This window comes from Carcharhinus amblyrhynchos, chromosome 4, assembly GCF_965287045.1.
Source record: "Carcharhinus amblyrhynchos chromosome 4, sCarAmb.v2.hapA, whole genome shotgun sequence".
Lineage (NCBI taxonomy): Eukaryota > Metazoa > Chordata > Chondrichthyes > Carcharhiniformes > Carcharhinidae > Carcharhinus > Carcharhinus amblyrhynchos.
The window spans coordinates 44,812,094-44,837,401 of NC_137327.1; the positions used below are offsets into that span (position 1 = coordinate 44,812,094).

General features: G+C 41.2%; 1 protein-coding gene across 3 annotated transcripts in view; it reads left to right on the forward strand.

The window, feature by feature from the left end:
* The window catches only part of ripor1 (RHO family interacting cell polarization regulator 1), a 298,373-nt gene that overhangs the window by 237,869 nt on the left and 35,196 nt on the right, over positions 1-25,308 (forward strand). For all 3 annotated transcript variants that reach the window (XM_080187058.1, XM_080187057.1, XM_080187056.1), the window contains exons 9-13: positions 1,078-1,121; positions 3,536-3,661; positions 5,394-5,542; positions 11,045-11,174; positions 15,535-16,305. In XM_080187058.1, the coding sequence (XP_080043184.1) occupies positions 1,078-1,121; positions 3,536-3,661; positions 5,394-5,542; positions 11,045-11,174; positions 15,535-16,305 (1,220 nt within the window). The remainder of the gene's footprint in view (positions 1-1,077; positions 1,122-3,535; positions 3,662-5,393; positions 5,543-11,044; positions 11,175-15,534; positions 16,306-25,308) is intronic.

Consider the following 25,308-nt stretch of genomic DNA (forward strand, 5'->3'; position numbering starts at 1 on the left):
CTTGACCCTTCCACTGATGCTATTGGGCTACTTTTTCAACACCTAGTCTCAGATGAACTATAATCTCCTCCAACTGAACATTAGCGAGGCCAAATCTGAGTCTTTTTTTCTTCCAAGATCTCTTGCCACCAATTCCCTGGCCACTCTCGGTAAGCACCAGGCAGTTTTCACTTTCAATAATCAAATCAAAGTCGATTTAGGATTTAGCCCCCAATCCTTTTCTTCACAAAGACTACCCTATTTAATTTCTGTGATCTCACCTGCCTCTATCCTGACCACAACCCATCTGCCTTTGAAATTCTCGTTTAAGTTTTTCATACCTTCAGATTTAATTATACTAATGCTGATGTGACTGGCCTCCCATCCTCCCCGATTTCTCAACTTCAGTTCATCTAACATTCTGCTGTTTGTTCCAGTGCCCCATCTTTGCTGAGATACATTAGCATCCTGATCTCCCAACAATTCAAATTTTGAAATCTGTTCCTGCAATTTGAATGCTCTTTGACCTCTTTATCTCTTGTGTTTTCTTTCATGTATAAAAAAAAGAGTGTTGTAATTTAACGTCTCATTTTAAAAATCTTACGTAGTTTGGTTCAAAGTGATCTAATTGAAATGATTGTTCACAAGCAGAAGTTTAGAGAGGGGGCAGTCATCTGAGAATTCCTTAGGAGCCTTCTGAGAATTCCTTAGGAGCCTTCTGAGAATTCCTTAGGAGCCTTCTGAGAATTCCTTAGGAGCCTTCTGAGAATTCCTTAGGAGCCTTCTGAGAATTCCTTAGGAGCCTTCTGAGAATTCCTTAGGAGCCTTCTGAGAATTCCTTAGGAGCCTTCTGAAGTTTGACGTTAGAAGGTTCATTGCTTGGCCACAGTCTCAAATGGAGCTTGACATTGACAACTTCTCCCATTATAATCCAGCCTTCCTACATAGGCTGTACCTTCTGTAGCCATTTTAAGCATAATGTAATATTGTTGACAGCAACAGTGATTATTACTGTAGAAATCACGGTGTTTTTTTCTTTCCTGTCTGCTAGTTTCTATACATATTTTTTCTTATAAAGTTTGTGTGTCTTTGTTTCAGGGCTTGCAGGGTTTGCACGTCTCTGCCCAGGAGACCAGTATGAGGTGAGGAAATACAGAAGAAGTATTTTTTTAACCTAAACAAATCTCAAAGATTTAAAATTTTCTCCTTTAACCACATTAAGTATCACTTATTCTGACATGATATGTTTTTAGGCACTGTCTGCAGGATGTTGAAATATATCATTACATAGGTGGTGAAGTTCTTCATCCTTTAAGATCAACCTGTCCTGCAATCTCCCTATAGTTTGGAGCATTCACAAGGAGCTCTCTTAACTTCCTGATTGGCAAAACAAATGGTAACCATTTTTGGCAATTTTTCGAATTGTCAGAAATCGCCTCCTCATCTGAAGGTGCTGGCGACTTGGAGTAAGGATCCATTAGTAGCACACCTCACCAAAAGAGCCATTGTTCTTGTGAGCTTCAGCAGGCAGGGCCATAAGCTTGATCCTGTCTTTAACCAATGTCCACACATGCACTTGCTTCCAGCCTAGGGTCATCAAGCAGCAACTGTGAACCATATCCAACTCCAGTTCTTGGTCTATCATTGTGTAGGTTATGGCACTTCAAGTGCTTAACCAAGTATTTTCTAAATGTTTTGAGGGTTTCTCCCTCCATCATCCTTTCAAGCAGTAAGTTTCAGACCCCAACCACCCTCTAAAAAAAAAATTCTCTTTAACTTCCCTCTCATCCTTCTACCAACTACTCTAAGTCTTTGCCTCAAGTTATTGACTCTCTGCTAAGGGAAAAAGGCCCTTCCTATCCACTCCATTCAGGCCCTGAATTTTATGTCATTCCATTTAATCTCCCCTCCGCTTCCTTTGCTCAAAAGAAAACAACCTCAGCCAATTCAATCTTAGCTCATAGCTGCAATTCTCCATTCTTGGCAACATCCTCATAATCTCCTTTGTACCCTCTCTAGTGCAATCACATTCTTTCTGCAAAGCTGTACCCAGACTGTATGCAGTACTCTCACTGTGACCTGACTAGTGTTTTACACAGTTCTGGCATTACCTTTCTGCTCTTATCCTCAATGCCATGACCACTTTATTGACTTGTTCTCCTACCTTCAGTGATCTTATGGACATGCATTCCAAAGTCACTCTGCTCATCTACACCTCCCAGAATCCTCCCATTTATTGTACATTTTCTTGCCTTGTTTGTCCTTCCTAAAGAGATCACCCCCACACTTTTCCAGATGGAATTTAATTTACTAGACTGTTCATCTGACTATTTCACTGCTGAATTCTTGCTCGCCACAGCTTTCTTCCTCGCAATCGACCAATTTTTGTATTGTCTGCCAACTTCTTAATCAAGTCCACTATGATTAAGTCTAAATCATTGATATATAATCTGAGCAACTAAGGACTCACTACTGAGCCTTGTGGGCCCCCATTAGAAGCAACTTTTCATTACTCTTGGTTTCCTGCCACTGATTGGGATCCAACTTTCCTTTAGAACCCATGACGTCTTAATTTTGTTCAGGTCTGCCAAGTCAAAAGTCTTACTAAAGTCCACATAAACAAATCAAACACTATATCCTTATCAACCCCCACCTTTGTTACCCTCTCAAAACTCCCAGTCAAGTTAGTCAGACATGGCCTTCTCTTCCCTTATTCATGCTGACTATCATTGATTAATCTGTGACTTTCCAAATGATGAATCATACTGTCCCTCAGAATTTTTTTCCATAATTTACCAACCATAGGGTGGGTAAATTTACCCACCACTCACGTAACTACTCAGCTTATCCCTTCCAACTTTTCAAAGTAATTGTACAACCTTAGCTGTTGGCACCATGCCTGTAATTGAAGAGTATTGAAAAACGATGGTCACAGTCTCCACTATTTTTTCTCCTTCATTGAGGATACATTTCATCTGAGCCAGATGATTTATCCACTTTCAAGATACTAAGCATCTCAACGCTTACTCCCTCACTATGTTTTCCCTATCTAATACTTCATGCTTCTTAACGATTATGTCTATTTCATCTGCTTTTTTTGTGAAAACAGATGCAAAATATTTGTGAAGTTGGGCCCCCAAGCCTGTTTTATTTCTCTGTGATCCAGGTGGTGAGGTTATTGTAGCACTGCTACCTCAGCACAAACTGGGAATCATTCATGGGATTTTTGTATGTGCTTAGCTTGGTTCCTCACTGGATAAATATGCATTGGGGAATTTGCTTGAAAGCACAGTTGCAGCAAAGTTTACAATTTCATTCTAAACAGCTATGAGTGCAGGAGATGTTTGGTAATAGTGCGCTGCAACACAAATTGCTGAAAATTGTAAAATGTATTAAGTGGTAGACTCTAAGCAATGAATGTTTTAATACAACTGCTGTGGAAAAATCCAGATGTTGCAGCCTGACCACAGCCTTGCTATAAGTTTTGGTCTGAGAGGAAGTAGAGGGATGAATATATTTCTGATGAGTCATACATCTATCTAATATCTATTGGCAGATATTCATGAAATATGGTCGCCAACGGTGGAAGTTGAAAGGTCGCATTGAAGCAAACGGGAAGCAAGTATGGGATGGTGAGGAGATGGTATTTCAGCCTCTTGTTACAGAGTTCCTCTCGATCAAGGTAAGGACCTCTGGTTCACTCACAAACAACATTAATTTCTCACCTTCCAGTTCTTCAGATTCGTTGAAATAATATCAGTTTGGAGAGAGTGGCTACATGTGTTTCTAGATGACACAAGGAGACACACTACATAACTTTTTTGTTACTTAACATGTTCCTGTTTACAAAGAGAAGCTTTCCAGCGGGAGGTCACCATATGTTGAGAGCTCTCAAGTTAACTATTGCAAGAAGTGACTGTACAACCTTTATTTCCACAAGTTGCTTGACTTACAAAGCTGAATCCTGGGGTCTAAATTCAAGCCTTTGACCATTAATCTTGACTTTACTAAAAATAAAACCATTTTAAACAAAGACTGAAGTGTAAACAAAGACGGGAAGACAAAATTGTCCTTTTCTGGTCTCAATCTCCTCAACCCACAATGTTTCTCACAGAAGAGTTGTCCAAGTGACCTCCTAACCCTCTAAGGCCTCATGTACTGCTCTCCCCCACCTGACTGTTCAGCTGCATTGCCACATGGTTTCCACCCTATGTACAGGTCTTGGTACAACACTGCGCTAGCCCAAGCAAAACTGTTTGGTTCCATTCCAGATCTTAAAATGGTTTCAGTGATTGTGATGATTTTGCCTGGATCATGTGGATAGAGATGCAGTGCCAAGATGTATGGGTGCTTATTGACCTGTGGTATGAATAAATCATGTCAAACTTGGGCTCTGCATAAAAGGAAGTAATGAAAAACTGCTGCACAGAATGAAAATTGGACATATTGCAAACTCAGAACATTAGAACCAAATTGGGGGTGATGGGGCGAAATCATCCAGCATATTGTACATCTCACCTTAGTTGCTTACAGTATGATGGTACTCTCCTTTACAGAAAACTTAGATTTCTTGCTGGGGTAAAAGTCCCACAGGTACTAATTGTTTGAACTTACCAGGAAAGATAAGAGCATCAGTAGGTGGTAAAGAGCCCCTCTGCACCTTAGTAAATTTGCTAGTCTTTAACGTCAAACAGCACCTTCACATCTAAGGATTAGTTGTCAAGCTGTTCATTTTCTGATGATCTCTTAATGGCGTGGGAATGTTTTATCGGTGAATATCCAGTTACCAAATTAGGTAGCAGAAAACATTCTGATGATTCACAACTGTTTTATTGATACTGAAGTTCAGTGTAAACACTGGCTTCCACTCTTCCCTTTTGGATCCTCTTCCTGTCCAGAAGCCAAATGTCTACTGGGGGTAAAAACAGCTCATAAGTATAAGCTTCAGTGACTATCACCTGCTCTCAGTTCACTCTCAAGCAAGACCTGGTTTACTCTTAAAGGGATATGCATTTCTAACATTATCAGGGAAGGCAGACCCACAGTAAATTTGTATTCGCCCCCCCCACCCTCCCCCTCCAATGAAGGACAAGGAAAATGTTCTTTTTTTTAAAGATGCAAGAAGAAATATTTGAGGTTAGGGAAGAAAGAAATTTCAGGAGCAGATCTTAATCTGGGTTTCCACGATGGTTGAGTCATTCTGTTGCCCTACTACAGCTTCAAAAACACTCAGCGTTACAGTGCTTTTGTCTATGTATTAACACAGTGAACAAAACAGCACTCAAAGCAGCAATAGCAATATGCAGTGCTTCATCCATAAAGAGGGAGGGATTGCACAGGACATTTTTGGTTTTAGTAAGAACTGTTCTGGAAAGTTGTGAAGCATCAACAACATTTATCTGTTAATTTTGCAGGTAACGGAGCTGAAAAGCCTGGCAAATCATGTCATAGTTGGCAACGTCTCCTGTGAAACAAAAGATTTGTTTGCAGCCCTGCCTCAGTCTGTTGCTGTGGATATCAATGATCTGGGAACTATTAAACTCAGTCTAGAGGTCATTTGGAAGTAAGTCTTTCATAGTTTAAAAATCAGATGAGATTAGTCTTTTGTAGCATGTTCATGGCACGGAAAATGCTTTGTCCACAGCAAAACTTGTAAGAATATTAGATAATCAAAGGACTACTTTTATCTGGCTACAATGGACCCTTTCAATTGCACTCTGCTACAAGCTCTGCTTTGATTTTTACAAAAAGTGTGTCATTCAGAATTATTGCACTACTGCAGAGGACCCGTGTTAGAGTTTAACTTGTTTTATGCAGTTTTAAATAGAATGATGCATATTTATCCACAAGTCAACAAAACTCTTGCCGAACATGTAAAGAAAGGCTAAAAAAAAAATCCGGTTGCTCTCCCCACACTGACAATGCATGGTGCACCCCTCCTCTGCAGTCATACAAGTAAAAAGCCTTGCCTTACCACCCCTTCCCTTGGGAAATCGTGCAAAGTTGAGAAGACAGCAGTGATTGGTACCCCAACTCTTTCCTGCTAGCCCACCTATCTTTTAATGATGCGAGAATTTCCACCCTTGGGAAATCTTCCTGCTCCACTTTGTGGATTTGCTGCACAATTTTCATTCTATGCACTGGCCACTTATTCCAGAAGCTGATAACTCTTGTGAAAAAAAAGTAACACCCTGGCATCCAGCATAAGTATTGTGGCTAGTCCCCGACCTTGCTTATCAATCTCTAGTAACTTAGTCCACATTGGCAGAACTAAATTGCTTCATAATTTTAAGTATCTCTATCTTGCCTCTTTTGAAGCCTACATTTTTCCAAGGATAAAAAGCCCCATCTCTTCAAATCTGTCCTGCTAATTTGCGGCCCTTAAACTAGGGGCTAAAAGTCCTTAACCAATTGGGTGGCCCTCCTTCAAACCTTTTCCATAATGTTGTTATCCCCATAATTCAAAGGACCCAAAACCATATACTATAAGGTGGCTACACTAGGTACGAGTAGGACTTCTAGTTTGATAGTTAATTGTCCTACCTATGCATTCTAATACTACATTCACTTTCACTACAGTACTGTCTATCTAGCTGCGTAATGAGCAGCTCCAATAAGAATAGGACTAAAAGTCCCAACTGTAAACCTTTCAACTCACCGAGATCAAGATTATTTTCAGTACTTTGTAATCAAATCCCAATTCAGAATTAAAAAGAAAAACAGGAATTGCTAGAAACACTCAGTAAGAAAAGACAGCATCCATGGAGAAAAAGAGTTATGTTTCTAGTTGACCTTTCATCAGACTAGAACTATAACTCTCCACAGCCCTGTCTGACCTGCCGTCTGCAGCATTTTCTGTTTTATTTAAGGTTTCCAGCACTTGCACTATTTTGTTTTGGCCCAGTTAATAATTGCTCTTCAATACTTTGGGACTTTATTCAAGAGCAATCCATGACTTTGGCTTTACTCAAGCTTTTCTTAGTGCTTTTCTTGGGTACTAGATTTAATTGCTCAGGGATTTTAGAAGCAGAAGAGGAGCTGAACATTATTGATTATTTTTGCTTTGTTCTAAAGTGCATTAAGGAAAGGGACTTAAATCAACTGACCAAAAAGACTTTATGCCAGCAGGCTCAGGTAGTGCATGAGGGAAATGGAATAGGGTAATTTGAAATATGGAGCTATTCAAATGTTACAAGTACATAAACATTAAGATTATCAGAGACATTTTTTAAACCCCAGTGCCTGCAATATGAATAATTTCATTTAAGTGTAATATTCTTCTCTCCTCGTGCCTTGTCAGGATACAATTGTGTTGTTGCCATCGTCACCCCCGATTTTAAGCCAATTGTTATTCCCTCTTGTTTCTGGTTTATATCAGTTCACTGAGTACTAGATTTGGGATTGAACCTAGGACTTTTCCATTCATTTATTAACTAGATAAACTTGACATGTGTTCCTGTTAGGAATTGTATGTTGTAAATTTAAACTTGGTGAACATCAGTCAGCTAATAAAGTAGTTCACTTAAGAATGGCATGGCTGTGGGTTTGGGGATTTCTGAACTCCACTCACTAAAACTGTTAATTGTGAAGTGCAAGGTTTTATTGCCTTGCTTTCCTGACATGGATTATCTCTGCTTTTTTTTCAGTCATTATGTGCTTCTTTTATAGTTAACACTTGATTAGCCCCATAACATTTAGATTAGATCTTGAATGAGAGTTGGTTGTTAAAGTGACTTTAAGATTTGGGAATTGTGGCCTGAGGACCCTCTGATATGAATCGAATAAGAACTATAGATATTAGCTTCTTTCTGTGTCTGAGAGAATTTAAGCAATACTCAAGCGGATAAAGATTTATGTGTCCTTTTATAAAGGCCTCCAATACTCTCTCCAAACATTGTGTTTCAGTCTATATTGATGCTCATTGTTATGATGTTCATAACAATGTGACAATGTTGCATTGTTAAATAAAAAGCTTTGAAGAAAATGCTTGACTGCACGCCACCCGCCCCCGCACACCTCCATTTGCAAGTAACTTATATCCCTTACTTGAATAGTTCAGACCGATTTATTTATTATTGCCCTTCCTGTCATTTGTTTGTAATATTACTTTTAGTGCTTTTATATACAAGGCTCATCAGTTACAATCTGCATCACTGGCGGCAGTTCTCTAAGTGTAGGGTTGAAGTAAGGACCTTTTTGAATAATTAACTGCACCTTTCCCATGGCGGCTGCTGGGGGTCTATGCCAATTGTTTTTGGCAAGATGGTGCCTTCCCTCACTCTCTGGGTAGAAATGTAATACTAAAGCACGGGGGTGGGGGGAGGGGTCATTTGGCACTGACACTGAATCTTGGTGCTGGTGAGAATGTTTATTTGAAAGTTCATGGGTTTCCTTGGCTCGTAATTTGGAATCTTTAACAAAATTGAAGCAGTCTTGAGTATTTGGGATTAGTATTACATGCCAGGATATTTTGGATGGCAGGGTTTGCTTTCCTGCCATTTGAGGAGTTGGCAGCAAGCACTTCTGCCCCATGGCTATTTCACGCTCCAAGGAACATTAATTAGCTAGAGGCAGGAGTTCTGCCCCCTGGGAGAAAGTCATGCCTTGAAGAACTGCCGGCCAATCTGGTTGGAATCTCTCTAGTCCCTGCAGCACCAGAAGCTGGATTATATAAGACTGGAAGTAGAAGCAGTCCCAGGAGTCCATGACCAGGTATCCTGGCGGGGTTTCAGGATGGGGAAGATAGGTGAGACCTGGGGGAGGGGAGAGAGTGCGGTTAGAGTGTTGGGCAGAGACTGAGGGGCTGGCAGGGAGTAATGGAAGGAGTCCATGCAAGAGTCGAACCTTGTGGAAATGGGGATGCCTAATACTGATGGAGCTGCACCTCCTTCCTGCCTGAGGCCTAAATGGGGTTAATTGTCAGACCACCTGCGCCCAACCCCGAACTTCTTCCAACAACTTAAATGGGGGTGGGGGAGGTGCAGTGTGGTTGGGGATATCAAATTGCATTAGGATAGGTGGGAACCTGGTGGGCAGGCCCTCTGAAAAATGTTCTGGTATCCTCTACCACCACTTACTTTCCCCTGATTTTGTGGGTTTGTAAAATTCTGCCTCTGTGTTAGCTCCCCACATGCTTTCCTCACTGTGGCTTTGAAATTTCAATTTTTGATGTGGAAATTAGATTCTAGAATTAATAATGTTGGCCAAAGGTGGGTATGTGGAATTAGTTTACATGATCAGCCATGATGGTAGCAAAACAAGCTTGAGGAGCTGAATGGCTTGCTTATTTCCGCGTTCCTGTGGTAAGTTGTGTAAATCTTGCAGTTAGTTAGATCCCAGTGTGGCGTAGTTTGTTGCAGAAAAAAATCAAAAACATAATCATCCTTTAATCAGCATAAGTTGAATTCTTTTCCCCCAGATGTGACAGAGCATCCAGTGCTTGTATTTGACCTAGTGTTGGTCAAATGGCCAATCCTAGGGAATATGCTGAACCACTTCATTTGTGCCAGTTGTTAGCTGCAGAGCAATGGCCACTTTCAGAAGACTTTCCAACTCTGAGTGCATTGAATTCAATGTTAGACAATCAAATCCCAATCTCTACACACACTTTTTTGTATCCTATTTGAACTGAAACACTCTATTAGTCAAAGATTACTTGAGAAATTAAAGTACTGAAAAAATGACTTTTGTGAACTTACAGAATAATTTAAAATATTCAGCATAGCTCTGCTTAACTTTGTTATCAACTTTGCTCTGATTGGCATCAGCTCTTTGTGAGGATGTGACTAACTTTTCCTTTTATTAATGGGTGTGTTGGGATTGGTTGATATGTTTATGTCCATGTATATTCCTGCCTCCCCCCTTGAGTTACTTTTTTTAAAGAGTTTGATCAAGCTTGACAAACCAACTCTGGACAAAGGTCTGCTAAAACATGCTCAGAAATTTACACATCTCACTGTGAATACAAGAAATATTCCATAATCACTATGCTACTTACACTACTGAATCCATGACTTTGCAAGCAGATATTGCCCCTTCAAAAGGCTCAGGTTTAAATGTCGCATTCAGTCTTTCACTTTTCTTTCAATGTATGAATTTCTCCATGCCTTTAAGATGTTTTCCCTTGTGTAACTGAGCCATTCATCTAGGGAAACTGCAAGTCAGTCCGTGATCTGTGTCATATTTGGGATGAGCTTCATTAAAGCAGTATTCAGCATGTTCTAGTTGGCCCTGGATTAGCGAGAACGAGCTGAATGGGGAGAGGGTGCGGAATTGACAGTCCATGCTGGTGAGAGTTTGTGTGTGTGTGTCTCTTCAGTACAGGAAGTAAGAAAACAAAAGGAAACTCTTCCTTTTTATTCCATACTCAGTAAAATATTGAAAAAAGGATCTTATTGTCATAAATAAGAGAGCCTTAGATCTTTGTGGCACCTTTCACAGTTTCAGAATGTCTCAAAACACTTCATAACCATAAAGTATAATCACTGTTTTGATGTAGGGGAATCATGGCAATCAGTTGCTCAGTAAGAAACTTCAGTGGAGTGAATGACTAACTAAGCTGTTACTGATATGGTTTGAGGAACACATACTGGTCAGGATACTGGCAGGGCTCCCTGATTCTTCATATGTCCTGAGACAGCAAATGATTTGGCAAATCATCTGGAAGGTAGTACCTGGGACAACAGAACTCTCCTTCAGCATTGCATGAAGCATTATGTCCAGCATAATGTACTCAACTGTAGTGAAGCTTAAACCCACAACTGTCTGACTCCCATGGCCAGGTACTACATGTACTGACTCTAACCATTCTCCATTAATGCTGTCACCCAGGATTATATTTCTGCATCTTCCAGTGGAATTGCTACCCAGCATTAATTACTGGTAGAAGGAAGCAACAGTTTGTTTAATATTAGACACCTGCACTAATCCCAGAGCAGCTTACCATGTTCTGAATCCCAAGGTTAGAACGTGTGGAAAATATCTTAGCAAGGAAGTCATTCTACTATGTCTTAAATGCCAGCGATGTCTGTGTATCGTGTCTTATTTACCTTGTGTTCTCTTTTAGTCCATTTGACAAAGATGATCAAACATCTGCTGCAAGTACTGTCAACAAAGTGCCCACTGTGAACAAGCGATTCTCCACCTACAACCAAAGTCCACCAGATACCCCATCCCTGCGGGAACAGGCCTTTTATGTAAGTCTCTGTACAAGTGTATTCTGTTGTGGATATCCTGAATGTAAGGATGCTTTGCACAATCGCCCAGTTTGGTATATTCCTTGAAATGTGTGAAGTGTTTTCCTTGTGATCCAAACTGCAGTCTTGCTTAGTACAACCCAGTCGTTCTGTTGTTTTAATTTTACAATCTGAAGACCAATGCCTTGGTTCAGATTTGACTCTGGGCAGCTTAGTATTAATATGGACCTGCTGTGGAGTAGGGTCAACAGCTATGACAGAGTTTGAAAAGGACTGTGTGCGCACTTATGGAAGAAAAGGGAAAGAGTCATCCTCATGTATACTCCACACAGTAAAATCATTGATTATCCTTCATAAACATGTCTACGATTTCAATGCACCTCAGGAACAGAGAACCTTTCACTCTGGCTGTATGGCTTGCACATTCTTAGCTCCAAGTTGTCATAGTGACGGAGGAACTAGAGAGGGGAGGAAAGGGCTGGCTGGCTAACAAAAGAAAAGCAGTATCAGAGAAGAGTGACACGAGAGAGAGAGCTATATTCTGACTGAAGCTGTTAATAAATTACAACAGTCGGATCTACTTGTGCAGCCAGAGACACTAAGGTGTGTAATTCAGGAGGTAGCTAACATGTTTACTGACTGCTGCCGCAAATCATAATTCTCTATTTTTAACCAGTTATTTAAGTTGTAAGGTTGCCATTTTATTTCTTGGCCTCATGGTATTAGAGATGTACTCTCACCAGATAATGCTAGAAAATGAATCTCTGTTTAAAGTCTTCAATATCAGAGAACTGAAATTGAACTTCTTGGTTCCACTTTTCAGTTTCTGAATGTTAGAAGTTAAGCAGCTAAAGAACTATTTATTATACACAAGTTGATGCTTTGGATGGACAGGAATGTTACTTCACATACTATTATCTGAAGGTACAAAGCGACTAAATAGCTGTGGGCTAATGGCTGTGGCACAGGTGTTACTGGCCTCTGTATGCATGGTTATTCCTATTAGAAACAGCCTAACCTACCTTCTGATCTTCCTGTCCCATTTGTTTTGTCTCTGAGCATCATTTGAGAATGTTTAGCTTATTGATTTGCTTTAATTTCAGTTTGTGAAGCCATTGTTTAGTTTAGGCCCCTCCAAGGAACTGTCTGCATCCTTTCTTCACTTTCTGAAATGGCTTTAATACTTCCACTTTCTGAAAATGGCTCATGGTCTGGTAGCTTCTGTGATGATTAGAATGGTGCCCCCACCCCGGCTATTAGCCCATAGCTGTTTAGTTACTTTGTACCTTCCAGAAAGTAGTATGTGAAGAAACATTCTTGTCCATCAATAGCATCAACTCATGCATAATAAACAGTTCTTTAGCTGCCTAATTTCTAACCTTTAGAAATTGAAAAATGCAGCCTGAAATCTGAGACTTCATTCTGAGATTGTGCAGCCTTAAACATAGTTTTTTTTCACGTTTGTGGCAATAAATTTCTTGATTTTTGTTGGAAATATAGTTGGCATGTATATGCAGGAAAAGGGATCTCTTCAGCTTTATAACTAAATTTTGATTCATTCATGGGATGTGGCAAAGAGCATTTATTACTCTTTCTTAGCTGCTGTTGAGAAAGTAGTGCTGAGCCGTCTTTGTGTCAATTGAGTGGCTTGTTAGGCAACACCAGAGGGCAATTACAGTCAATCACATTGCTATGGGCTCAGAGTCACATTTGGACCAGACCAGGTAAGGTTAGCAGATTTCCTTTTTTGCAGGGTGTTAGGAAGAAGGCTGCGCCTGTTGACTAACAGTGGGGGGGGAGTGCAATGGAGGTGATCAGTTACAATTAGACAAAACTATATCTCGTTACTTTTCCATTCAAGATTTTGTCTGAGTACAAAATCTAGACTACTAACTCCTCCTTGCATCCCCTTTGGATCACTTAGCAGGTCATTGCATCATCTGTGGAAAAAGATGCAGTGAATATTTCATCTGGTTTGCTTTGTTCTATGTTGTAGTGAGATCTGTCTGACTACAAGGCCCCCAACCTTACCCTTTTAACATCCAGGAGGTGGAACCTACTAAGAACATAAGAACCAGGAGCAGGAGTAAGCCATCTGATCCCTCGAGGCTGCTCCGCCATTCTATAAAATCATGGCTGATCTTTTTGTGGACTCGGCTCCATTTACCCACCTGCTCACCTTAATTTCTTTACTGTTAAAAAATTTATCTATCCTTGCCTTAAAAACATGTAGTGAATTAGCCTCAACTATTTCACTGGGCAGGGAATTCCACAGATTCACAACCCTTTGTGTGAAGAAGTTCCTCCTCAACTCAGTCCTAAATCTGCTTCCCCTTATTTTGAAGCCATGCTCCCTAGTTCTAGTTTCATCTGCCAGTGGAAACAACTTCCTTGCTTCTATCCTATCTATTCCCTTCATAATCTTATATGTCTCTACAAGATCTCCCCTCATTCTTCTGAATTCTGTCTGCTCCATCTCTCCTCATAAGCCAACTGTCTCAACTCTGGAATCAACCTAGTGAACCTCCTCTGCACCCCCTCCAGTACTAGTATATATTTTCTCAAGTAAGGAGATAAAAACTGTACACAGTACTCCACGTGTGGCCTCACCAGCATGTTATACAGCTGCAACATAACCTCGTTGTTTTTAAACTCCATCCCTCTAGCAATGAAGGACAAAATTCCATTTGCCTTCTTAATTACCTGCTGCACCTGCAAACCATTCCTTGTGATTCTTGCACAAGGATGGCCAGGTCCTTCAATTTTTTACCACTTAAATAATAGTCCATTTACCATTATTCCTACCAAAATGGATGACCTCACATTTACCAACATTGTACTTCATCTGCCAGACTCTCACCCACTCATTTAGACTATCTGTAGGCATTTGCAGACTTTCAACATCCTCTGCACACTTTGCTCTGCCAGTCATCTAGTGTCATCTGTGAATTTTGACACACTACACTTGGTTCCCAACTCTAAATCATCTTATGTAAATCGTACACAACTGCAGTCCTGAGACACACTACTAGTCACTGATCGCCAACCAGAAAAACACCCATTTACCTCCACACTTTGCTTTCAGTTGGTTAACCGATCCTCTATCCATGCTAATACATAACCCATAACACCGCACACCTTTATCTTACGTAGCAATCTTTGGTGCAGCACTTTGTCCGATGCCTTCTGGAAATCCAGATACACCACATCTACAGGTTCCCCATTGTCCACTGCACGTGTAATGTTCCCAAAGAATTCCACCAAATTAGTTCAAACATGACCTTCCCTTCATGAACCCATGCTGCGTCTTACCAATGGGACAAGTTATATCCAGATGTCTCGTTATTTCTTCCTTGATGCTAGAATCAAGCATTTTCCCTACTATAAATGTTAAGCTAACTGGCCTATAGTTATCCACCTTTTGTCTACCTTTTCTAAACAGTGGCATCACATTTTCTGTTTTCCAATCTGCGGGAACCACCCCAGAGTCCAGCGAATTTTGGTAAATTATCAATGGTACATTTTGCTATTTCTCCTGCCATCTCTTTTAGTACCATGGGATGCATTCCATCAGGACCAGGAGACTTATCTACCTTTAGCCCCATTAACTTGCTCAACCCTACCCTTTTCGTGATAATTTCTAGGTCCTCACCTGCCATAGCTGCCTTGTCATCAATTTTTGGCATGTTATTTGTGTCATCCACTGTGAAGACCGACACAAAATACCTGTTCAATGCCTCAGCCATTTCCTCATTTCCAGTTATTACATCCCCCTTCTCATTCTCTAAAGGACCAATGTTTACTTTACTTTTCAAAGTAAAGTTAAAACAAGCCAGGGGCATTGTTCTTTGATTTGTCTGGCTTGGAGTCCTGGCTGAATTCACACTGTGAGCCGGGTGTCTCCGCTCACATTGTCTGCATCTTTAAGTCTTGAATAGCAGATTAGCTTTAAAGAATTGCATTCTAATCAGTATTCTGTAAACTGTGTGTGCCTTTATATGCCCTGTTTGTGATCAGAACTCTCCACTCACCTGACAAAGGAACAGCGTTCTGAAAGCTTGTGGCGTTTACTATCAAATAAATCTGTTGGACTTCTTACTGAATTCACACTAACAGGTTAAACATTTTATCGCAAGATGCAGTATTAGTGCATAGACTGATTGAATGTGTCAGTGATATGCTTATCCACTCTTGAGTTTTGAGCTCTGCTTTAGGGCTGCTTCAGTCAGTTTACAAATCATCTCCACAGAGTCTTGATGCCATCTCTATGGTGAGGAATGCTGTTCTGAAGGAGTGTTTGATTGAACATGTACTTTGGCCACTGAGCAGATTGTAACTTGTACTTTTTTGTCTTGTATAGAATATGTTGCGCAGACAGGAAGAACTGGAGAATGGTGCTGCATGGTCCATCTCCTCTGATTCTTCAGATGGTTCTTCCAGTCCACAGTTGTCAACTAGTGTTAGACATTCTCAAAAAACACTGGTACAGCCGGAAATACAGGGAACAGTCCCTCGAATCACTATAACATTTGCACAAACTGAGGATGCTAAGGCAGCTAGTCCTGAGGCTGTCAGACAGCAAGTGGAAGAGGCAGAAGAAGAGAAGGAGACCATAAAACCTGCAATATTGAATGGAAATGTGCCAGTTTCCCGAACTCTCAGCCATATTAGTGAAGCAAGTATAGATGCTGAAATGGACTTGAATGCATCAACGAGCGCAGAGTCCAAACTGCAGGTCAATGCCATATCAAATTTAGTGGAGTCTTCACAAATCTCAGAGGCAGAAGCTGATCAACCTGTGACTAAAGAGACTGTCAATGGGGCACTATCATTTGAAGCTCCTCTAGAAAAGTCAAAAATCCCAGAAAACGCATGTAGTCTGTCAGCGACACCAGGAGGTGAAACTTTTGCTGCTGTCTCAGTGGTTCAGTGTGTTGCCTCTACAGAAGAGAAAACCAAACCGAATGATGCTAAAATTGTGTCTACTGAGAGCGGAAAGGTGAAGCCTGTAGACCCAGGAATAGAGGAAGCCCTGATGACATTAAATTCAACACTTGATGATTATCGCGGCCAGTTCCCAGAGCTCCAGAAGTTAGAGCAGGAGGTCAAACATTTAGAAGAAGTGCTGATGGTAAGTTTTTTTTTGTTTGGATTTGTGTTATTTCAATGTGAGTGGTTTGGTAATTTATGAACTATTTATATTTTTAAAAACCCAGTAACTTCATGCTGTGGGTACATTTTAATTATATCAAACACTGCATGCTGGTTTTTAGCATTTTACAATTTTTCAGAAGTGAAATCTTTAAACCTGTTTCAGTCTTATTCTGAAAACTCTTAATATTGTTCCCTCAAGAAGGTGAATACATTCTGTTGTTGATCTTTTTCTTTTTGGTTGGCTGTGGTGATATTTTGAGGTTCGTGTAAATCTGACAGTTAATGTATGGTCCCGCCTTTATTCCCATTTCAGTGCTGTCCAGCCATGTTATCATTTTCAAATGACTTTCAATTATTTGATCCGTTCCTTTATCGTAAGATTTTTTTCGCCTAATGGGAAAGGGCAGTAGTAGTTACCTCAATGTGCTGAGGATCTTGATCTGAAAAGTATCCTTGCCTTGTGCATTGCATAACTCTCACTGGTAAATGTCAAAAGCAGGCTTCCCTTGAGTGTAGAATATTAAAGGATGAATGAATTGAAGTGTTTAAGATGATTGTGGGATTTGGCAGGGTAGATAGAAAGAAACTATTTATTTCTTTGGGAATTCAAAACAAGAAAACATGAGCTTAAAATTAGAACTAGACAGTTTAGGGGTGATGTCAAGAAGCACTTCTTCACACAAAGGGTAGCGGAAATCTGGAACTCTGGAAAAAGCTCTCTTATGCAGCAAGTGGTGAGGATGCAGAATACAGTATGGTGGAAGTAGATTCAATCATGGCTTTCAAAGAGCAATGAGATAATTATCTTAAGAAAAATCATTTGCAGGGCTATAGGGAAAGGGAGGGGGAACTAGTTGCTCACCACTTGCTATGTAAAAGAGCTTTTTCCTCATGTCATCTTTGGTTCTTTTGATATTCACCTTGAATCAGTGTCCTCTGGTTCTAACAATGGGAATGGTTTCTGCCTAATTTGCTCTGTTTAGACAACTCACGATTTTGAACAGGTCTATCGAATCTCCTCCACACCTTTCCATCTCTAAGGGAAACGATCCCAGGTTCATTCCTGGAACCATTCTCATAAATCTTATCTGCGCCCTTTCAAAAGCCTTCACTTCCTTCCTAAAGGCGCACAAAATTGGCTTCCTTGGTTCTCTGGGCCTTTGTTGCCCATGCTGTGATAGAATAGTAAATTCCACACGAGACATTCATCTATAGCATGATTGTACCTATTCAGAGCATGGTAGCACCAGCAGTGGCATGAACAGTGCTCATTCCAGCTTGGGCCCAATGTCTGATGACTAAACAAGTAAAGCTCCATTACATTGAGTGAGATTCATAACTGTTCATTTAACGTCATCACCTCTTACACTGATTGCCTTAGAGTGCAATGTTTCACCCTGCAATTTTAGGAAACATTTCTCAGTGCTTGTTGCTGTTTAAATACAAGGGAATATGCCCAAAACAAGATGGGGATATGACTTCGATTGGACTGTGGTTCCCTAGTGTTACTGCTCTGCTTTTCTCAGTGACATATTGCAGCAAAGGAAGATGATGTTGAAGTTGCTGTACTACACCATGCAGATCATATGTGCTCTAACCACAGTCCACAGTGTACACTTAGTCCAGTAACAGGGGTATCAATCAAGTAAATTGCTTCGTCCTGAACAGCATCAAGCTTCTGGAGTGTTACGGCTGCACTGATGTGGGTAACAGATGAATGAATATTCATTCATCCACCTGACTTGAACCATATTAATGATGGAGAAATTTTGTGCTCAGATGATGAGTCACTTATTGCCAAGTATGTAGCCTCTGTCCAGCTCTTGAGGCTGTGGAAGTGATATGATGGGTCTGGTTAACTCCTGGCAAGATTGGGAGGTTGGTAAATGTGCTCCAGTGAATTCCATGGGAAATGACCAGCTGTTCCCTTGTTTATGAATCTCAGTCCCTACAATGCAGAAGGAGACCACTTGGCCCATCGAGTCCACACCGACCACAATCCCACCCAGGCTCTATCCCCCTAACCCCATATATTTACCCTGACACTAAGGAGCAATTTACCATGGCTATTCAATCTAAGATCTTTATTAAGCACTTGCGCGGTATGAATGTCACTTGCTATTAATCAACTGAAGTCTGCCTTATGCAGGTCCTGTTGTAGGCTAGGATGTACTGTTTCATTGTCAGAGGACTTATGAATGGCGCCAGGTTACCAGTATTCTGAGATCAATAGAAAACATAACCAGACCAAAACTACTTTTTCAGTAAAAGTTAAAATGTGGATTTGGCACAACGGCTCTTCTGTAAGGTTTGTGCACTCTTATTGTGAAATTCCTTAGCTGGTTTACCACTTGTTGAGTCCAAGATTTCAACCTGTGAATCTGCTGGATCATTGGGGACAGAAGCAATATCATTCTCGCAAAGTTGGATCAGCAGATCAGTTTTGTAGTCACATGCCTGACTGTCTTTATGCCCTTTAGTTTTACCGTAATGTTGATGTTATCCTGTCTCCAGCTGAAAGATGGCAAAATAAATAGTAAACCACCCCAAGTTACAAAGATCCACCTGAGAAAGTAGCTGCTCCTAAGGCTTCTAGATCCTTCCCATCCCTCATTATGCTGAAGAATTGGGCCTGACCATTCAAACTTTCAGAGCGTTCTTTCTGCAGGCTCACTGCCCTACAGAGGTGTGAGGAAGTTGAGCATGACATTTAAGGGAGCTACATCTGCAGATCTTTTTATAGGGGTGAAATTCTCTACCAATGTGGTATTGTATTATAAGGCCATAAGACACGTGAGCAGAATTAGGTCACTCAGCCCATCAGTTCTGCTCTACCATTCAATCATGGGTGATATTTTTCTCATCCCTATTCTCCTGCCTTTTCCCAGAAACCCCTGATCCCCTTATTAATCAAGAACCTATCTATCTCGGTCTTAAAGATACTCAATGACTTAGCCTCCACAGCTTTCTGCTGCAAAAAATTCCACAGATTCACCACTCTAGCTGAAGAAATTCTTCCTCATCTCTGTTTTAAAGGATTGACCCTTTAGTCTGACGTTGTGCTGCCTTCTAGTTTTTCCTACAAGTGGAAACATCCTCTTCACCTCCACACTCCAGGCCTCGCAGTATCCTGTAAGTTTCAATGAGATCCCCACTCATCCTTCTAAACTCCAACGAGTACAGACCCAGAGTCCTCAACTGTTCCTCATATGACAAGCTCTTCAGTCCAGGGATCATTCTTATGAATCTCCTCTGGACTTTTTCCAAGGCCAGCGCATCCATCCTTAGATACAAAACTGCTCACAATACTCCAAACAGGGTCTGACCAGAGTCTATACAGCCTCAGAAGTACATCTCTGCTCTTGTATTCTAGCCCTCTTGAGGAGAATGCTAACACTGCATTTGCCTTCCCAATTGCCAACTGAACCTGCATGTTAACCTTAAGAGATTCTTGAACAAGGACTCCCAAATCCTTTTGTGCTTCTGATTTCCTAAGCATTTCCCCATTTAGAAAATAGTCTATGCCTCCATTCTTCCTTCCAAAGTGCATAACCTCACATTTTTCCACATTGTATTCCATCTGCCACTTCTTTACCCACTCTCCTAGTCTATACAGTATTGAACGATTTAATAATCTACTGTTCAATATAAACCAGGCAGTGTTCACTGATACTGCACAATTACTTGTTAACGCACTTATCTTAGTCAAGGGCAGTATGAGGAGGAAACAAAAACAAATTTGTAGTGGAGGTGTGGTATGCTGGGTAGTGAAATAAATTTCTAAAAATTTGGGGAGAGGTTGTAGAAGTTAGATATACACCCCAGCTGGAAATGCAAAGATTTTTCTTAGAATTATAAAGCATTACAAAAATTTAAATTCCTATTTTATGCAGTTCCACCATTCCTACTTGTTGTGCTCAACAGTAACCGAAAGATCTTGAGCTGTTTTTCTGACCATTGGCATACTTGTTAAGCCCCAAAATTGGACTTTTCCTGTGCCTCTGTGTGGTAAAGTGAATTCATTACTTGTACATTTCTTTCCAACTTAAACTATTAGGCTGGCTATGGTAAGACATCCTGTATAACTGTTTGTCTTTTAGCCTCCTTGTCCTCACCTTACTCTCTGGCGCAGTTCCTCGATGTCATTTTATTCATGTCAGAATGGGTCTGCAATTCCTGTCACGTGCGCATTGTTTATTTTACATAGTTGGAGGTTCGTGGCCCCACAAAGTTGAAATAACCAGATGTATATTTTTCTCTGAGGTCACTAAATTAAAATGTGTCTGGGCTTAAATACAGTTGTATTTCTGTGAAGAATTTCACCTCAGAATAACAACTTGCATTTATACAGTTTCTTTAACATGATAAAACATTCAAAGGCACTTCATAGGAATGAAATTTGACAGTGTGCCGCATGAAATATTGGGACAGATGACAAAAAGCTTAGAGGGGAGGGACGTTCAGGGAAGGAATTCCAGAGCTTCAGGCTGAGGCAGCTGAAGGTACAGTTGCCAATGATGCAACAATTAAAATTGAGGATGTGCAAAAGGCCAGAATTAGAGGAGGGCAGATATCTTGGAGATTTGGATGGGTTACAGAGATAGGAGAGGGCTGAGACCACAGAGGGATTTGAAACCAAGGATGAGAAACCTGGACATTGCTTGACCAGGAGCTTAATGAAGGTCAGCAAGCACTGAGGTGATGGGTGAACAGAACTCTGCTGCCTGTATCTTTACTTAGAGTTTTTAAATGCACTCAAGTTTATAAAAGGTGAGAGGTTGACTAGGAATGCAGCAGCTGGCAGTTACAAACAGAAAAATATCCCATGGCTGGCGTAGGATGCTAGGGCGTGTGTTTGGGGGAGAGGGGCAGTGGCTGGGAAATGTCACTGAAGATGAGCCTGACTCTCTCTCTGCTGATGTGCCGGAGCAGGTTGGGGTTGGGGTGGGGATGCAGTTTTTCGAGATCATGGCCTGGCTTGACCTGAGGAGGTTAATGAAATCCTGCTTGTCATTCAATGTTTATCATGCATCTGGCAATGTTCTGTTTATTAAATCCTCGCCAGGGCAGCTTTCTCTCTTTAGACAGAAGCAATTTAGTTCACTCCAAACCAGCAACCACTGCTGTTGTGTAATGAAGGGGGAGTTAGCAGCAGACCCAAGAGTTACAAGCAAAATGGCTTCAGAGACTTTGGCTCATCGTGGTCAGCAAGATCTTTATTGCTTGTGCAAAAGACTTTGCTAACTCTTACTGAAATTATTCTGGGATTTATTTTTGTTTTCAAAAATAATGTTTAAAGCTGTGAATGTTTTGGGGAAATACTCCCAGGGATGGATGGGAAGTTAAACTCAGCAGCATTGGATAACTGAACAACTTGGATTTCACATTCCACTATAGGAATGGAAGGATGCATGTCTGTAAACACATCAGGCACTAAATGACTAAATAAAAGTTTGTCTAGCTTTTCTCTGTTTGCAGAGAAGTTAAGTGGAAAAGTTACATTTCTTCTGTTTTCCTTCCTGACCCTTTCCTACTGCCCTCTCCCTTCCCTTCTCCCTCTCCCTTTATCCTACAAGAAAGGTGATTGAAAAGTTTGCATCATTTACCTCTTGGTGCGATCAGAGACCTGAAAACAGTTTGCACATTAGCTTCCTCAGGCAATAGTGTAGGGTGAATTTGAAGAGAAAGATGATGAGCCTACGTAGTCCCAAAAGCCATGTTGAGAGCTAAGTACACAAATCAGTCTTCCACACACATTAAAAAGGTCTTTGATTGACCTATTTGTTCAAATCCTCTATCCAACGCCTCCCTTCTCCTTAACACTGACCAGCTGAGCTATTTCAGCAATTTCATTAGGGATTTGAGCATGGACCTGGACCCTTTCTCTGTATGACGCAACTACCTGACTGACTGGGTGAATTTGTCTGAATTGTTCTGGAAATATTTGGTACTAAAATTAAGATGTGATATATTACATATATTGTGCTGGCTGAGATCATCTGATAAACCTCTTGGTGAATCATCTGAAAGTGCTTCATGTACCTACTGCATTGAGACTGAATAATGTTGTGAGTGTAGTGTGAATGGCAGCTTTGCGAAACATGAAACTCTGACTGGGTTAATCAATGTCTAGCATCTCTTGAATTCAATCAAGGTAGCCATAACATTTTATGGGGCTTCCACAATCTCCTCCTTCAAAAAACGTTTAACAATGATAAGGAAGCAACACTATTATCCCTAAATCTGCTGCAGGTGCTCAAAAGGACAGGTGGTGGAGGCTCATTTATTGACCTCCATATGTTGAGGTCCTGTGCAGTGTGTGGCTGTGGAAGTTATTCTTTGTTACACTAGACAGCATAGTATAGTTGAATTTTCACTGGGCCAGGCTAGAGGGTCTGAGCTATGAGGAAAGTTCGTATATGCTGGGGCTGCTCTCATTGGAGCAGCAAAGGTTGAGAGATAGAACTGATAAAGATGTTTAAGATTGAGGGCCATAGATAGGGTTGATAAGAAAGCACTTTTTCATTAGTACAGGGATCAGTAATCAGGCATCATAGACTTAAGGCAGGCGGTAATAGACTAATAGAGGATTAAAAAGAAACATTTTCACCCAGAGCGTGGTGGGAGTCTGGAACTCTGCTAGAAACTCTTGTAACGTTTAAGGAATCTTTTGATATTCACTTGTGCTGCCATCATCTCCAGGGCTATTGGCCAAGCACTGGGAAATAGGATTAGTGTCATCAGATCTTCGTTGACTGGCATGGCCATGATGGGCCAAATGGCTTCATTCCATGCTGTAAACATCTATGAATTTGTAACCCTTGCACTCTGTGTGAACTCCTGATTTTAATTGTCTCTCTGGTGTGCAGCTGCCAATGGGGAACTGGCACAAACAGAACAGTAAAAACCTTGGCTTCGGCCACTCATCTCAATAGGGCCTCATTCCTCCTGATGACATTTCCCTATCTGCTTTCACTGGATATCAGGAGGGAAAGGCACAACATTCCAGCTCGCCTGGACAAACATTTAGAGATTATGTGGAGCAGTCCCTGGGGAGGCGAAGGGAATGTGTCAGAGGTGAAGTGCGACCAGAAATGGGTCATATTATGGATTACCACCACCAATTGAAAGATGTCATGTGGCCACCAAGTAGTTATGATGCACAATCCATTGGAGGCTTTGAGCCTTGGGCTAGCTACCTATCCAAGTGCGTGAGGTCTACCTCATCTTGGACCATGCTTTGGGATTGGAGATGGCTTGCTTCCACTCCAATCCATTGAGTGCTGAGATAAGTGGTCTGCAGATACTGCTATATGCAGGGCAGATTGCGCTTGAAGTTTCAGGCATTTTGGGTGTTTGAGCATTCTCTCCGATGGTCCTGTGTGCTCCCAAAGCAGTCTCTCACTGTGTTTGGTACCTTCCCAAATTAACATTCTCTAGGCTAAGGTCTCCCATGAATCAACAAGGATTTGACCTCTTTGAGGATATCCATAACGTGTTTCTGCTATCCTCCTGGGAATTTCCTGCCACTAGTGAGATCTGAATAGAGGGGTTGCTTAATGAGTCTGGTGTCAGGCATTCGAACTACATGTGCTGCCCAGCGATGTGTTTTGAGTGATTAGCGCCTGGACGCTGGGCAATTTGGCTTGGGACACATGCTGCGATTGGACTACCTTTCTTGTGACCGGATTTGCAGGATCCTGTGAAGGGACTGCTGGTGGTATTTCCTTTGTGGTGTCTGCCATAGATTGTCCAAGACTCTGAAGCTTAAAGTGCAGGCATCGCTGCTGTCTGGTAAACCGTGAACATGAGATCCAGGTCCTCAAATATTCTTTCCCATCGTTTATTCAAATATTCTATTCCACACTAACTTTTTTCTCCTCATCTCCAGCAAATGAACCAGAGGTGTGGGGATAATCTACAGAACAGATAAGAAAGCTTCAACTTGCATCGCCTTCAATGCAAAACCACTCCAGCTTTAGTATGCCGATAACATTTATGTCTGCGCTCACTCAGAAACTGAACTCCCAGCTCATCATAGACTTTTCCTCAGATGCAAATGAAAAAATAGACCTTTCACCAAACAGACAGACTCCCTCAACAGTTTAAATCAGTGGCAAGATCCTCGAAAATGTGGGTGCATTTTCTGTATTGTGAGTGCCTCCTCTCAACATAAACATACATGGATGGTGAATTGCCTTTAGTGTGGCAGCTTAGCCTTCAGCCAACTGAGAAAAAGAGCATAAAGGCAAAATACTGCAGATGCTGGAACCGGAAACAAAAACAGAAAATGCTGGAGAAACTCAGCAGGTCCGACAGTATCTGCAAAGAGAATAGAGCCAGCATTTTGAGTCTGGATGACCTTTTGTGGAACTCTGACAGAGGGGGAGTCACCCAGACTCAAAACGTTGGCTCTATTCTCTCTCCACAGATGCTTTCAGACTCGCTAAGTTTCTCCAGCATTTTCTGTTTTTGAGGAAAAGTGCATGATGTGTGTAGGTTGTTGGCTGAAACACAGATATATTCCCTGGTAGTTTAGTGTCTTACTGCTGTTATAGCTTTTTGCTGACCATTTTCCTCTCGAGCTCTGCTTGTTCGACACAACTCCGCCCCTACCCACTGGCCAACTCCTCTTCCCTTCCCTCCCCCGTCAGAAAGTGATCAGTCAGCTATTGTTCCAAATGAGGTTACAGGATATACAATTTCATCTCTGCCCTCGAGTGGCAAGTTGCTCATGTTGTGTGAGCACACTCTCAAACAGGATCAGGATGCTAGGGAAAATAAACTCCCCTCTCCCCAGCTCTAAATACCTCACTCCCACTATGACATGGGGCTAAAACGTCTCAGAACACACTCAGAAAAAATATTAAGGAGATTTCCATTTGGTGTTGACAATTCATGTGCTTTCTAGTAAGAGGGTTGAGGACAGTCAGAGGAGATAACTGCAGACTGGCTATTATACCAGTTGTAGAGTCTAGGA